This window comes from Oncorhynchus clarkii, unplaced genomic scaffold (genome assembly GCF_045791955.1).
Source record: "Oncorhynchus clarkii lewisi isolate Uvic-CL-2024 unplaced genomic scaffold, UVic_Ocla_1.0 unplaced_contig_7709_pilon_pilon, whole genome shotgun sequence".
NCBI lineage: Eukaryota > Metazoa > Chordata > Actinopteri > Salmoniformes > Salmonidae > Oncorhynchus > Oncorhynchus clarkii.
In genome coordinates, this window is record NW_027258331.1 from 1 (window position 1) to 12,250 (window position 12,250).

At 45.1% G+C, this 12,250-nt stretch overlaps 1 protein-coding gene across 1 annotated transcript; it reads left to right on the top strand.

Annotated features, from left to right (window-relative positions):
- Nucleotides 1–604: 604 nt before the first annotated feature.
- LOC139396682 (uncharacterized) lies at nucleotides 605–11,668 on the top strand. Its single transcript, XM_071143623.1, has 6 exons — nucleotides 605–715; nucleotides 960–1,133; nucleotides 1,953–2,144; nucleotides 6,201–6,452; nucleotides 7,187–7,378; nucleotides 10,398–11,668. Exons 1-6 carry the CDS (start codon nucleotides 605–607, stop codon nucleotides 10,494–10,496), a joined length of 1,020 nt encoding a protein of 339 aa, XP_070999724.1. The 3' UTR covers nucleotides 10,497–11,668.
- The last annotated feature ends 582 nt before the right edge of the window (nucleotides 11,669–12,250 follow it).

Below are 12,250 nucleotides of genomic sequence, written 5' to 3' on the forward strand. Positions count from 1 at the left end.
GTATGTAAAGTAATTTTAGAATAAGGCTGTATGTAAAGTAATTTTAGAATAAGGCTGTATGTAAAGTAATTTTAGAATAAGGCTGTATGTAAAGTCATTTTAGAATAAGGCTGTATGTAAAGTAATTTTAGAATAAGGCTGTATGTAAAGTAATTTTAGAATAAGGCTGTATGTAAAGTAATTTTAGAATAAGGCTGTATGTAAAGTAAGTTTAGAATAAGGCTGTATGTAAAGTAATTTTAGAATAAGGCTGTATGTAAAGTCATTTTAGAATAAGGCTGTATGTAAAGTCATTTTAGAATAAGGCTGTATGTAAAGTCATTTTAGAATAAGGCTGTATGTAAAGTCATTTTAGAATAAGGCTGTATGTAAAGTCATTTTAGAATAAGGCTGTATGTAAAGTAATTTTAGAATAAGGCTGTATGTAAAGTAATTTTAGAATAAGGCTGTATGTAAAGTAAGTTTAGAATAAGGCTGTATGTAAAGTCATTTTAGAATAATAATAAAATGTGGGAAAAGTAAAAGGGTCTGAATAATTTCCGAAGGCCCTGCATTTATCTGTGATCAGAGAGGAGATGAAGGCACTGTATATATAACTAACTATATGTGTGTTTCCCATGCAGCGTACAGAGAGAAGTTGAAAGAGCTCCCCCTGGTGTCTCTGTTCTGCTCCTGCATCAACCCTCAGACCATCGACTGTAAACCCACGTACAAAGCAGAAGGTAAAACAACACGTTCTTAAAGTTCATTTATAAGTTCTACCTTGTACTTCCTGACGTTTCATACATTTACATTACATATTCAGGTAGAAACGAAATAGAAAAGAAGAAGCATTGAAGAAAGAAATCCATTTGCAGAATATGTAGAAACATGTGAGCTAGCTAGTTGTCTAAAGGTTGTGTTTTAAAGCTCCTGTCCCATCCCCAGATGCGGTGGATCTGGGCTGGTGTGTGATAAAGGACGTGGAGGTGATAGAGTTGAACAAGCGTTCTTCGGGCCAGGCCTTCGAGGTCATCCTGAAGCCTCCGTCATTTGATGGCGTCCCAGAGTTCAACGCTACCATGCCCCAACGCAGAGAACTCTCCATGGAGGAGATCCAGAAGAAACTAGAGGCTGCAGAGGAGAGGAGGAAGGTGAGGAGGACAGGGAGGAGAGGAGAGGAGGAAGGTGAGGAGGACAGGGAGGAGAGGAGACACTAGGAGAAAGGGAGGAAAGGAGAGGAGGAAGGTGAGGAGGGTATGGAGGAGAGGAGGAAGGTGAGGAGGACAGGGAGGAGAGGAGAGGAGGAAGGTGAGGAGGACAGGGAGGAGAGGAGAGGAGGAAGGTGAGGAGGACAGGGAGGAGAGGAGACACTAGGAGAAAGGGAGGAAAGGAGAGGAGGAAGGTAGGGAGGAGAGGAGGAAGGTGAGGAGGGTATGGAGGAGAGGAGGAAGGTGAGGAGGACAGGGAGGAGAGGAGAGGAGGAAGGTGAGGAGGACAGGGAGGAGGTGAGGAGGACAGGGAGGAGTAGAGATGCATGCATACACACACTAACCATAGCAATAGAGGAGAGGAGACACTAGGAGACAGGGAGGAGTAGAGATACATACACACACTAACCATAGCGATGGAGGAGAGGAGACACTAGGAGACAGGGAGGAGTAGAGATACATACACACTAACCATAGCGATGGAGGACTCTCAAAAGCCCGTTTTTAGCATGGGCAGCGCCATTGAGGACTTTCACCAATTTGAAGCGGGACTTCCTATTGGTTAAGGAAGGTTCCGTTTATTTACTAATTCATAGAAGTAGAAGAAGAACATTGACTTCTTCAAAATGGAGATGGTCCTCAATGGCGCTGCCCATGATCTCAGTCGCCATAATGGGACAGATGTTGCATCCTCTAAGTATCTCTATGGCACAAACACACACCTGTCTGTATCCTGACACCACTACTCACACCACCCTCTAGTGCCAAGAGGCTGAGCTGCGGAAGCACCTGGCAGAGAAGAGAGAGCACGAGAGAGAGGTGATTCAGAAGGCCTTAGAGGAGAACAATAACTTCATCAAGAACTCCAAGGAGAAGCTGGAGCAGAAGATGGAGGCCAACAAGGAGAACAGAGAGGCTCTACTGGCGGCCATGTTGGAACGACTGCAGGAGAAGGTGATGTTTCGCCACGGTCATGCTCTTTCTCTTTATTCTCTCTTCAGTCAGTCTGTCTGTCTGTCTGTCTCTCTGTCTGTCTGTCTGTCTGTCTGTCTGTCTGTCTGTCTGTCTGTCTGTCTGTCTGTTCTCCTTATTTATTTATCTTGAGTTTCTCTCTCTAGTCTCTTTCTAGTCTCTCTCTCTCTCTCTAGTCTCCCTCCCTCTATTTTATTTACAGTGCCTTGAAAAAGTATTTGCTCCCTTTCTGATTTTCTCTATTTTTGCATATTTTAAACACTGAATGTTATCAGATCTTCAACCAAAACCTAATATTAGATAAAGGGAACCTGAGTTTACAAATAACAATAGCTCTCTCATCGTCACTCACATCCTACCATACCTTTGTCTGTACATTATGCCTTGAATCTATTCTATCGCTCCCAGAAACCTGCTCCTTTTACTCTCTGTTCCGAACGTACTAGACAACCAGTTCTTATAGCCTTTAGGCATACCCTTCCAACTTCTCCTCTGTTCCTCTGGTGATGTAGAGGTTAACCCAGGCCCTGCAGTGCCTAGCTCCACTCCCATTCCCCAGGCACTCTCATTTGTTGACTTCTGTAACTGTACAAGCCTTGGTTTCATGCATATTAACATTAGAAGCCTCCTCCCTAAGTTTGTTTTATTCACTGCCTTAGCACACTCTGCCAACCCGGATGTTGGAGTTGCACACCACACTCTGCGGAGTTGCAATCTACTGCAGAGATAGCCTGCAGACTTCTGTCTTACTATCCAGGTCTGTGCCCAAACAATTTGAGCTTCTACTTTTAAAAATCCACCTTGCCATAAACATGTCTCTCACCGTTATTGCTTGCTATAGACCACCTTCTGCCCCTCCCCCCCCCCCGTCTATCTTCAGAACTCGTGCTATTAGGTGACCTAAACTGGAACATTTACAATCTAAGTGTGATTGCCCTCAATCTCACACAAATTATCAATGAACCTACCAGGTACAACCCCAAATGCGTAACCATGGGCACCCTCATAGATATCATCCTAACCAATCTGCCCTCCAAATATACCTCTGCCTTCGTCAACCAGGATATCAGCAATCACTGCCTCATTGCCTGCATCCGTAATGGGTCTGCGGTCAAATGACCACCCCTCATCACTGTCAAACGCTCCCTAAAACACTTCAGTGAGCAGGCCTTTCTAATTGACCTGACCAGGGTATCCTTACAAAAAGCCAGGAAGGATATTGACCTCATTCTGTCAGTAGAAGATGCCTGGATGTTCTTTAAAAGTGCTTTCCTCACCATCTTAAATAAGCATGCCCGTTCAAAACATTTAGAACCAGGAACAGATATAGTCCTTGGTTCCCTCCAGACCTGTTTGCCCTTGACCAGCACAAAAACATCCTGTGGCGTTCTGCATTAGCATCGAATAGCCCCAGCGATATGCAACTTTTCAGAGAAGTTAGGAACCAATATACACAGGCATTTAGGAAAGCAAAGGCTAGCTTTTTCAAACAGAAATTTGCGCCCTTTAGCACAAACTCAAAAAAGTTCTGGGACGCTGTAAAGTCCATGGAGAATCAGAGCATCTCCTCCCAGCTGCCCACTGCACTGAGGCTAGGAAATATTGTCACCACCGATAAATCAGCGATAATTGAGAATTTCAATAAGCATTTTTCTACGGCTGGCCATGCTTTCCACCTGGCTACCCCTACCCCAGTCAACAGTCCTGCACCAACCACAGCAACTTTCCCATGCCTCCCCCATTTCTCCTTCACCCAAATACAGATAGCTGATGTTCTGAAAGAGCGGCAAAATCCGGACCCCGACAAATCAGCTGGGCTAGATAATCTGGACCCTCGCTTTCAAAAAAGATTTGCCGAAATGGTTGCAACCCCTATCACTAGCCTGTTCAACCTCTCTTTCGTATCTTCTGAGATCCCCAAAGATTGGAAAGCTGCCGCGGTCATCCCCCTCTTCAAAAGGGGAGACACTCTAGACCCAAACTGCTACAGACCTATATCTATCCTGCCCTGCCTTTCGAAGGTCTTCGAAAGCCAAGATAACAAACAGATCATCGACCATTTCAAATCCCACCGTACCTTCTCCGCTATGCAATCTGGTTTCCGAGCTGGTCATGGGTGCACCTCAGCCACGCTCAAGGTCCTAAACGATATCATAACCGCCATCGATAAGAGACAATACTGTGCAGTTGTATTCATTCATTGACCTGGCCAAGGCTTTCTACTCTGTCAATCACCACATTCTTATTGGCAGACTCAACAGCCTTGGTTTGTCAAATGACTGCCTCGCCTGGTTCACGAACTACTTCTCAGAGATCAGTGTGTCAAATTGGAGGGCCTGTTGTCCGGACTTCTGGCAGTCTCTATGTGGATAACACAGGGTTCAATCCTCGGGTTGGCTTTTTTCTCTGTATACATCAATGATGTCACTCTTGCTGCTGGTGATTCTCTGATCCACCTCTATGCAGACGACACCATTCTGTATACCTCTGGCCGTTCTTTGGACACTGTGTTAACAAACCTCCAGACGAGGGTAGCCTACTTCTCGTTTTTGCCCCATATGAAATGACAGCAGGCTACCAGTAGCCTTCAACGCCATACAACTCTCCTTCTGTGGCCTCCAACTGCTCTTAAATGCAAGTAAAACTAAATGCATGCTCTTCAACTAATCGCTGCCCGCACCTGCCCGCCCGTCCAGCATCACTACTCTGGACGGTTCTGACTTAGAATATGTGAACAACTACAAATACCTAGGTGTCTGGTTAGACTGTAAACTCTCCTTCCAGACTCACATTAAGCATCTCCAATTCAAAATTAAATCTAGAATCGGGTTTCTATTTCGCAACAAAGCATCCTTCACTCATGCTGCCAATCATACCCTCGTAAAACTGACCATCCTAACGATCCTTGACTTCGGCGATGTCATTTACAAAATAGCCTCCAACACTCTACTCAGCAAATTGGATGCAGTCTATCACAGTGCCATCCGTTTTGTCACCAAAACCCCATATGCTACCCACCACTGCGACCTGTATGCTCTCGTTGGCTGGCTCTCGCTGCATATTCGTCGCCAAACCAACTGGCTCCAGGTCATCTATAAGTCTTTGCTAGGTAAAGCCCCGCCTTATCTCAGCTCACTGGTCACCATAGCAGCACCCACCCATAGCACACGCTCCAGCAGGTATATCTCACTGGTCACCCCCAAAGCCAATTCCGAACTGCAAACATCACTGAAGCTGGAGACTCATATCTCCCTCACTAACTTTAAGCACCAGCTGTGAGAGCATCTCACAGATCACTGCACCTGTACATAGCCCATCTGTAAACAGCCCATCCAACTACCTCATCCCCATACTGTTATTTATTTTATTTATTTTGCTCCTTTGCACCCCAGTATCTCTACCTGCACACTCATCTTCTGCACAACTATCACTCCAGTATTTAATGCTATATTGTAATTATTTTGCCACTATGGCCTGTTTATTGCCTTACCTCCCTTATCATACCTCATTTGCACACACTGTATATAGACTTTTTCTGTTGTATTATTGACTGTATGTTTTTTTTATTCCATGTGTAACTCTGTGTCGTTGTTTGTGTCGCACTGCTTTGCTTTATCTTGGCCAGGTCACAGTTGTAAATGAGAACTTGTTCTCAACTAGCCTACCTGGTTAAATAAAGGTGAAATTAATTTATATATTTTTTTTTTAAATATGCAAAATAGTGAAAATTAGAAAGGGGGCGGGTCACTTTCATTTGTCCAATAGGAGCTCTTGGTTTATTTATCAAACTCTTTCTTTCATCTCCCTCTCTCTTCCACTTACCAGTCTCTCTAAATTAGATTTTTTTACACTTTCAAAAAACATTTGAATTAATGAATATTATCAAGACACGTAACATTATTTTTGTTTCTGTCAGATCATTTCCATGTTGATTGAGGAGCTTTTGTTTTATGCTGTTTTTCCGTCTGGGTTTTACCCAATTAATGCTAATAGATTCCTGAATGTAAATATTGTTGTTGTTGTTTTCCTGTGTGGCAGGACAAGCATGCAGAAGAGGTGAGGAAAAAGGTACTAGCCTTGGCAGATGTGGTGGATCTGGGCTGGTGTGTGATAAAGGACGTGGAGGTGATAGAGTTGAACAAGCGTTCGTCGGGCCAGGCCTTCGAGGTCATCCTGAAGCCTCCGTCATTTGATGGCGTCCCAGAGCTCAACGTTACCATGCCCCAACGCAGAGAACTCTCCATGGAGGAGATCCAGAAGAAACTAGAGGCTGCAGAGGAGAGGAGGAAGGTGAGGAGGACAGGGAGGAGAGGAGAGTAGGAAGGTGAGGAGGACAGGGAGGAGAGGAGGAAGGTGAGGAGGACAGGGAGGAGAGGAGGAAGGTGAGGAGGACAGGGAGGAGAGGAGAGTAGGAAGGTGAGGAGGACAGGGAGGAGAGGAGAGGAGGAAGGTGAGGAGGACAGGGAGGAGAGGAGGAAGGTGAGGAGGAGAGGGAGAAGGAGAGGAGGAAGGAGAGGAGGACAGAGAGGAGGAGAGGAGGAAGGTGAGGAGGACAGGGAGGAGAGGAGAGGAGGAAGGTGAGGAGGACAGGGAGGGGGAGATGAGACACTAGGAGACAGGGAGGAGGTAGAGGAGACACTAGGAGACAGGGAGGAGGTAGAGGAGACACTAGGAGACAGGTAGGAGGAGAGGAGACACTAGGAGACAGGGAGGAGGAGAGGAGACAGGGAGGAGGAGAGGAGACAGGAGACAGGGAGGAGGTAGAGGAGACACTAGGAGATGGGGAGGAGGTAGAGGAGACACACTAGGAGACAGAGAGGAGGAGCGGAGACAGGGAGGAGGAGAGGAGACACTAGGAGACAGGGAGGAGGTAGAGGAGAAGAGGAAGATGAGGAGGAAGATGAGGCAGGGAAGACACACACACACATAATCATGCACGTACACTCAATACGCATAATCACACTCACCATAATCCATGTCTGTTTGTATCCTGCTCCTGATACTCTCCTCACACCGCCCTCTAGTGTCAGGAGGCTGAGTTGCTGAAGCACCTGGCAGAGAAGAGAGAGCACGAGAGAGAGGTGATTCAGAAGGCCTTAGAGGAGAACAACAACTTCATCAAGAACGCCAAGGAGAAGCTGGAGCAGAAGATGGAGGCCAACAAAGAGAACAGAGAGGCTCTACTGGCGGCCATGTTGGAACGACTGCAGGAGAAGGTGATGCTTTCTTTCTCTCGAGTTTCTTTCTCTTTCCCTCTAGTCACGCTCTCTGTCTCTCTCTCTAGTCTCTTCTCTAGGAGAAGTAACGTTTACCTCTCCTTTCTTATTCTTGAGTTTATCTCTCTCCCTCCCGTCTCTATCGCTCTCTATTTCAATATATCTCTATATCTTTCTTCTAACTCTCTTTAATCTCCCTCCCTCTTTAATCTCCCTCTCTCTTTAGTCTCCCTCTCTCTTTAATCTCCCTCTCTCTTTAATCTCCCTCTCTCTTTAGTCTCCCTCTCTCTTTAGTCTCCCTCTCTCTTTAATCTCCGTCTCTCTTTTGTATCGCTCTCTCTTTAGTCTCCCTCTCTCTTTAATCTCCCTCTCTCTTTAGTCTCCATCTCTCTTTAATCTCCATTTCTCTTTAATCTCCCTCTCTCTTTAGTCTCCCTCTCTCTTTAGTCTCCCTCTCTCTTTAATCTCCCTCTCTCTTTAGTATCGCTCTCTCTTTAGTCTCCCTCTCTCTTTAATCTCCCTCTCTCTTTAGTCTCCATCTCTCTTTAGTCTCCATCTCTCTTTAGTCTCCCTCTCTCTTTAATCTCCCTCTCTCTTTAATCTCCCTCTCTCTTTAGTCTCCCTCTCTCTTTAGTTTCCCTCTCTCTTTAGTCACCCTCTCTCTTTAATCTCCCTCTCTCTTTAATCTCCCTCTCTCTTTAGTATCGCTCTCTCTTTAGTCTCCCTCTCTCTTTAATCTCCCTCTCTCTTTAGTCTCCATCTCTCTTTAATCTCCCTCTCTCTTTAGTGTCGCTCTCTCTTTAGTCTTCCTGTCTCTTTAATCTCCCTCTCTCTTTAGTCTCCCTCTCTCTTTAATCTCCCTCTCTCTTTAGTCTCCCTCTCTCTTTAATCTCCCTCTCTCTTTAGTCTCCCTCTCTCTTTAGTATCCCTCTCTCTTTAATCTCCCTCTCTCTTTAGTCTCCCTCTCTCTTTAGTCTCCCTCTCTCTTTAATCTCCCTCTCTCTTTAGTCTCCATCTCTCTTTAATCTCCCTCTCTCTTTAGTATCGCTCTCTCTTTAGTCTCCCTCTCTCTTTAATCTCCCTCTCTCTTTAGTCTCCCTCTCTCTTTAATCTCCCTCTCTCTTTAATCTCCCTCTCTCTTTAGTCTCCCTCTCTCTTTAATCTCCCTCTCTCTTTAGTATCCCTCTCTCTTTAGTCTCCCTCTCTCTTTAATCTCCCTCTCTCTTTAGTATCCCTATCTCTTTAATCTCCCTCTCTCTTTAATCTCCCTCTCTCTTTAGTCTCCCTTCTCTTTAGTCTCCCTCTCTCTTTAGTCTCCCTCGCACAATAGGCACTCTTGCTCTTTAATCTCCCTTTCTCTTTGACCTTCCTCTTTCCCTCTTTAATCTCCCTCTTACTTTAGTCTCCTCTCTCTTTAGTCTCTCTCTCTCTAGTCTCTCTTTCTCTCTCTTTTTAATCTCCCTCTGTCTTTAGTCTCCCTCTTTAATCTCTCTCTCTCTCTCTTTAGTCTCCCTCTCTCTTTAACATCCATCTCTCTTTAGTCTCGCTCTCTCTTTAATTTCCCTCTCTCTTTAGTCTCCCTCTCGCTTTAATTTCCCTCTCTCTTTAATTTCCCTCTCTCTTTAGTCTCTCTCTCTCTTTAGTCTCCCTCTCTCTTTAATTTCCATCTCTCTTTAGTCTCCCTCCCTCTTTAATTTCCATCTCTCTTTAGTCTCCCTCCCTCTTTAATTTCCCTGTCTTTAATCGCCCTCACTCTTTAGTCTCCCTCGCTCTTTAATTTCCTCTTTCCCTCTTTAGTCTTTCTCTCTTTAGTCTCATCTCTCTTTAGTCTTGTCTCACTTCAATCCTAGTCTCTCTAGTGTCTCTCTCTCCTAGTCTCTAGTGTCTCTCTCTCCTAGTCTCTCTAGTGTCTCTCTCTCCTAGTCTAGTGTCTCTCTCTCCTAGTCTCTCTAGTGTTTCTCTCTCCTAGTCTCTCTAGTGTCTCTCTCTCCTAGTCTAGTGTCTCTCTCTCCTAGTCTTTCTAGTGTCTCTCTCTCCTAGTCTAGTGGCTCTCTCTCCTAGTCTCTCTAGTGTCTCTCTCTCCTAGTCTAGTGTCTCTCTCTCCTAGTCTCTCTAGTGTCTCTCTCTCCTAGTCTAGTGTCTCTCTCTCCTAGTCTCTCTAGTGTCTCTCTCTCCTAGTCTAGTGTCTTACTCTCCTAGTCTCTCTAGTGTCTCTCTCTCCTAGTCTCTCTAGTGTCGCTCTCTCCTAGTCTTTCTAGTGTCTCTCTCTCCTAATCTCTCTAGTGTCTCTCTCTCCTAGTCTAGTGTCTCTCTCTCCTAGTCTCTCTAGTGTCTCTCTCTCCTAGTCTCTATAGTGTCTCTCTCTCCGAGTCTAGTGTCTCTCTCTCCTAGTCTAGTGTCTCTCTCTCCTAGTCTAGTGTCTCTCTCTCCTAGTCTCTCTAGTGTCTCTCTCTCCTAGTCTCTCTAGTGTCTCTCTCTCCTAGTCTAGTGTCTCTCTCTCCTAGTCTCTCTAGTGTCTCTCTCTCCTAGTCTCTCTAGTGTCTCTCTCTCCTAGTCTCTCTAGTGTCTCTCTCCTAGTCTCTCTAGTGTCTCTCTCTCCTAGTCTCTCTAGTGTCTCTCTCTCTCCTAGTCTAGTGTCTCTCTCTCCTAGTCTCTCTAGTGTCTCTCTATCCTAGTCTAGTGTCTCTCTCTCCTAGTATTTCTAGTGTCTCTCTATCTTACTCTCTTTCTGTCTCCCTTTAGTTAATCTATTCTAACTCTCAAAAAAATTTGCATCACCACAAATTCTCATCTAGCGTATATTCCTCCTGTATAAAATCTCAAACCTCATAATTATACAGGCACTAAACCCATTCTGGTGTCTAGCTTGTCCAAGTTTTTGTCTGGTCATTCCCATGTTGAGTATCTCTCTTGAGAACCTCTGGAGATATTTGTTTTAGTCTGTTCATATCTGGGTTTTACCGACTTCATGCTAATAGATTCCTAAATGTAAATATTGTTGTTGTTTTCCATGTGGCAGAATAAACACGGCGAAGAGGTGAGGAAGAAAAAGAGAAGTGAAGGAGGAAGCCAGCTGGAAGACGAGTGGAGCGAGGGAGTGGGTTTTGTGAGTCCATAAAAAAAAACAGACCTGAAAACAAGCCAATCTGAACTATGAACACGGGAGTCAATGTTCATGTTAATAATGTATACGGTAACGAATTGGAACAAGTCTACAAAACTAAACAGGGATTCCACAACACACAACAAAAACATTGTGATGAAGTAAAAGAGACAAGGATGTGTCTGGCTGGCAATGTAAGGTGCACCAGGGTGTGAGTGGATCTGGGTGTGAATGGATGTTTTAATGACGATGTTAATTATGTGGGGACAGACAGAGTGAATCTGGTGTTTGTGCTGGAACACAGTGGAGTGGTAGGTTATCAATATGGTGCCTCAGTCAGCGCCGAAACATACAGTAGCACACCCTCAGAGCCCACTATCCCACTAGCTGACTGAACACACCCTCAGAGCCCACTATCGCAGAGCTGACTGAACACACCCTCAGAGCCCACTATCCCACTAGCTGACTGAACACACCCTCAGAGCCCACTATCCCACTAGCTGACTGAACACACCCTCAGAGCCCACTATCGCAGAGCTGACTGAACACACCCTCAGAGACCACTATCCCACTAGCTGACTGAACACACCCTCAGAGCCCACTATCACAGAGCTGACTGAACACACCCTCAGAGCCCACTATCCCAGAGCTGACTGAACACACCATCAGAGCCCACTATCCCACTAGCTGACTGAACACACCCTCAGAGCCCACTATCGCAGAGCTGACTGAACACACCCTCAGAGCCCACTATCCCAGAGCTGACTGAACACACCCTCAGAGCCCACTATCCCAGAGCTGACTGAACACACTCTCAGAGCCCACTATCCCAGAGCTGACTGAACACACCCTCAGAGCCCACTATCCCAGAGCTGTCTGAACACACCCTCAGAGCCCACTATCCCAGAGCTGACTGAACACACCCTCAGAGCCCACTATCCCACTAGCTGACTGAACACACCCTCAGAGCCCACTATCGCAGAGCTGACTGAACACACCCTCAGAGCTCACTATCCCAGAGCTGACTGAACACACCCTCAGAGCCCACTATCCCACTAGCTGACTAAACAACATCCACACTCTGTATCTCACTTGCAGGCGCTTACACATCAAAATGATTTATAGTGTGATACGTTTCTCCCTACAGCTTTATCGGGATGCTGTAACCAGCTCATGCACTATTTTGAATTTACCGGGGAACACTGTCAATGATAAATCATTTGTGTATATCAGACAAAAGATTGGATTGTGTCATTGGAAAAGGCTAAATATGTCTCAAATACACTCAAATAATTTTAGCAAATGTATTAAAAAGGACATACAGAAATATCTAATTTACGTAAGTATTCAAAACAGTCAATAAATGTTTGAATCCACTTTGGCATTGATTATAGCTGTGAGTCTTTCTGTGTAAGTCTCTAAGAACTTTGCACACCTGGATTGTACAATATTTGCACAAATTCTTCAATCTCTGTCAAGTTGGTTGTTGATCACTGCTAGACAGCCATTTTCAAGTCTTGCCATAGATTTTCAAGCCAAGTTAAGTCCAAAATGTAACTAGGCCACTCAGGAACATTCGCTGTCTTCTTGGTAAGCGACTCCAGTGTAGATTTGGCCTTGTCTTTTAAGTTATTGTCCTCCTGAAAGGTGAATTCATCTCCCAGTGACTGGTGGAAAGCAGACTGAAGTAGGTTTTCATCTTGGATTTTGCCTGTGCCATTACAGTCATTTTTGATCCTGAAAAACTCCTCAGTCCTTAACGATTACAA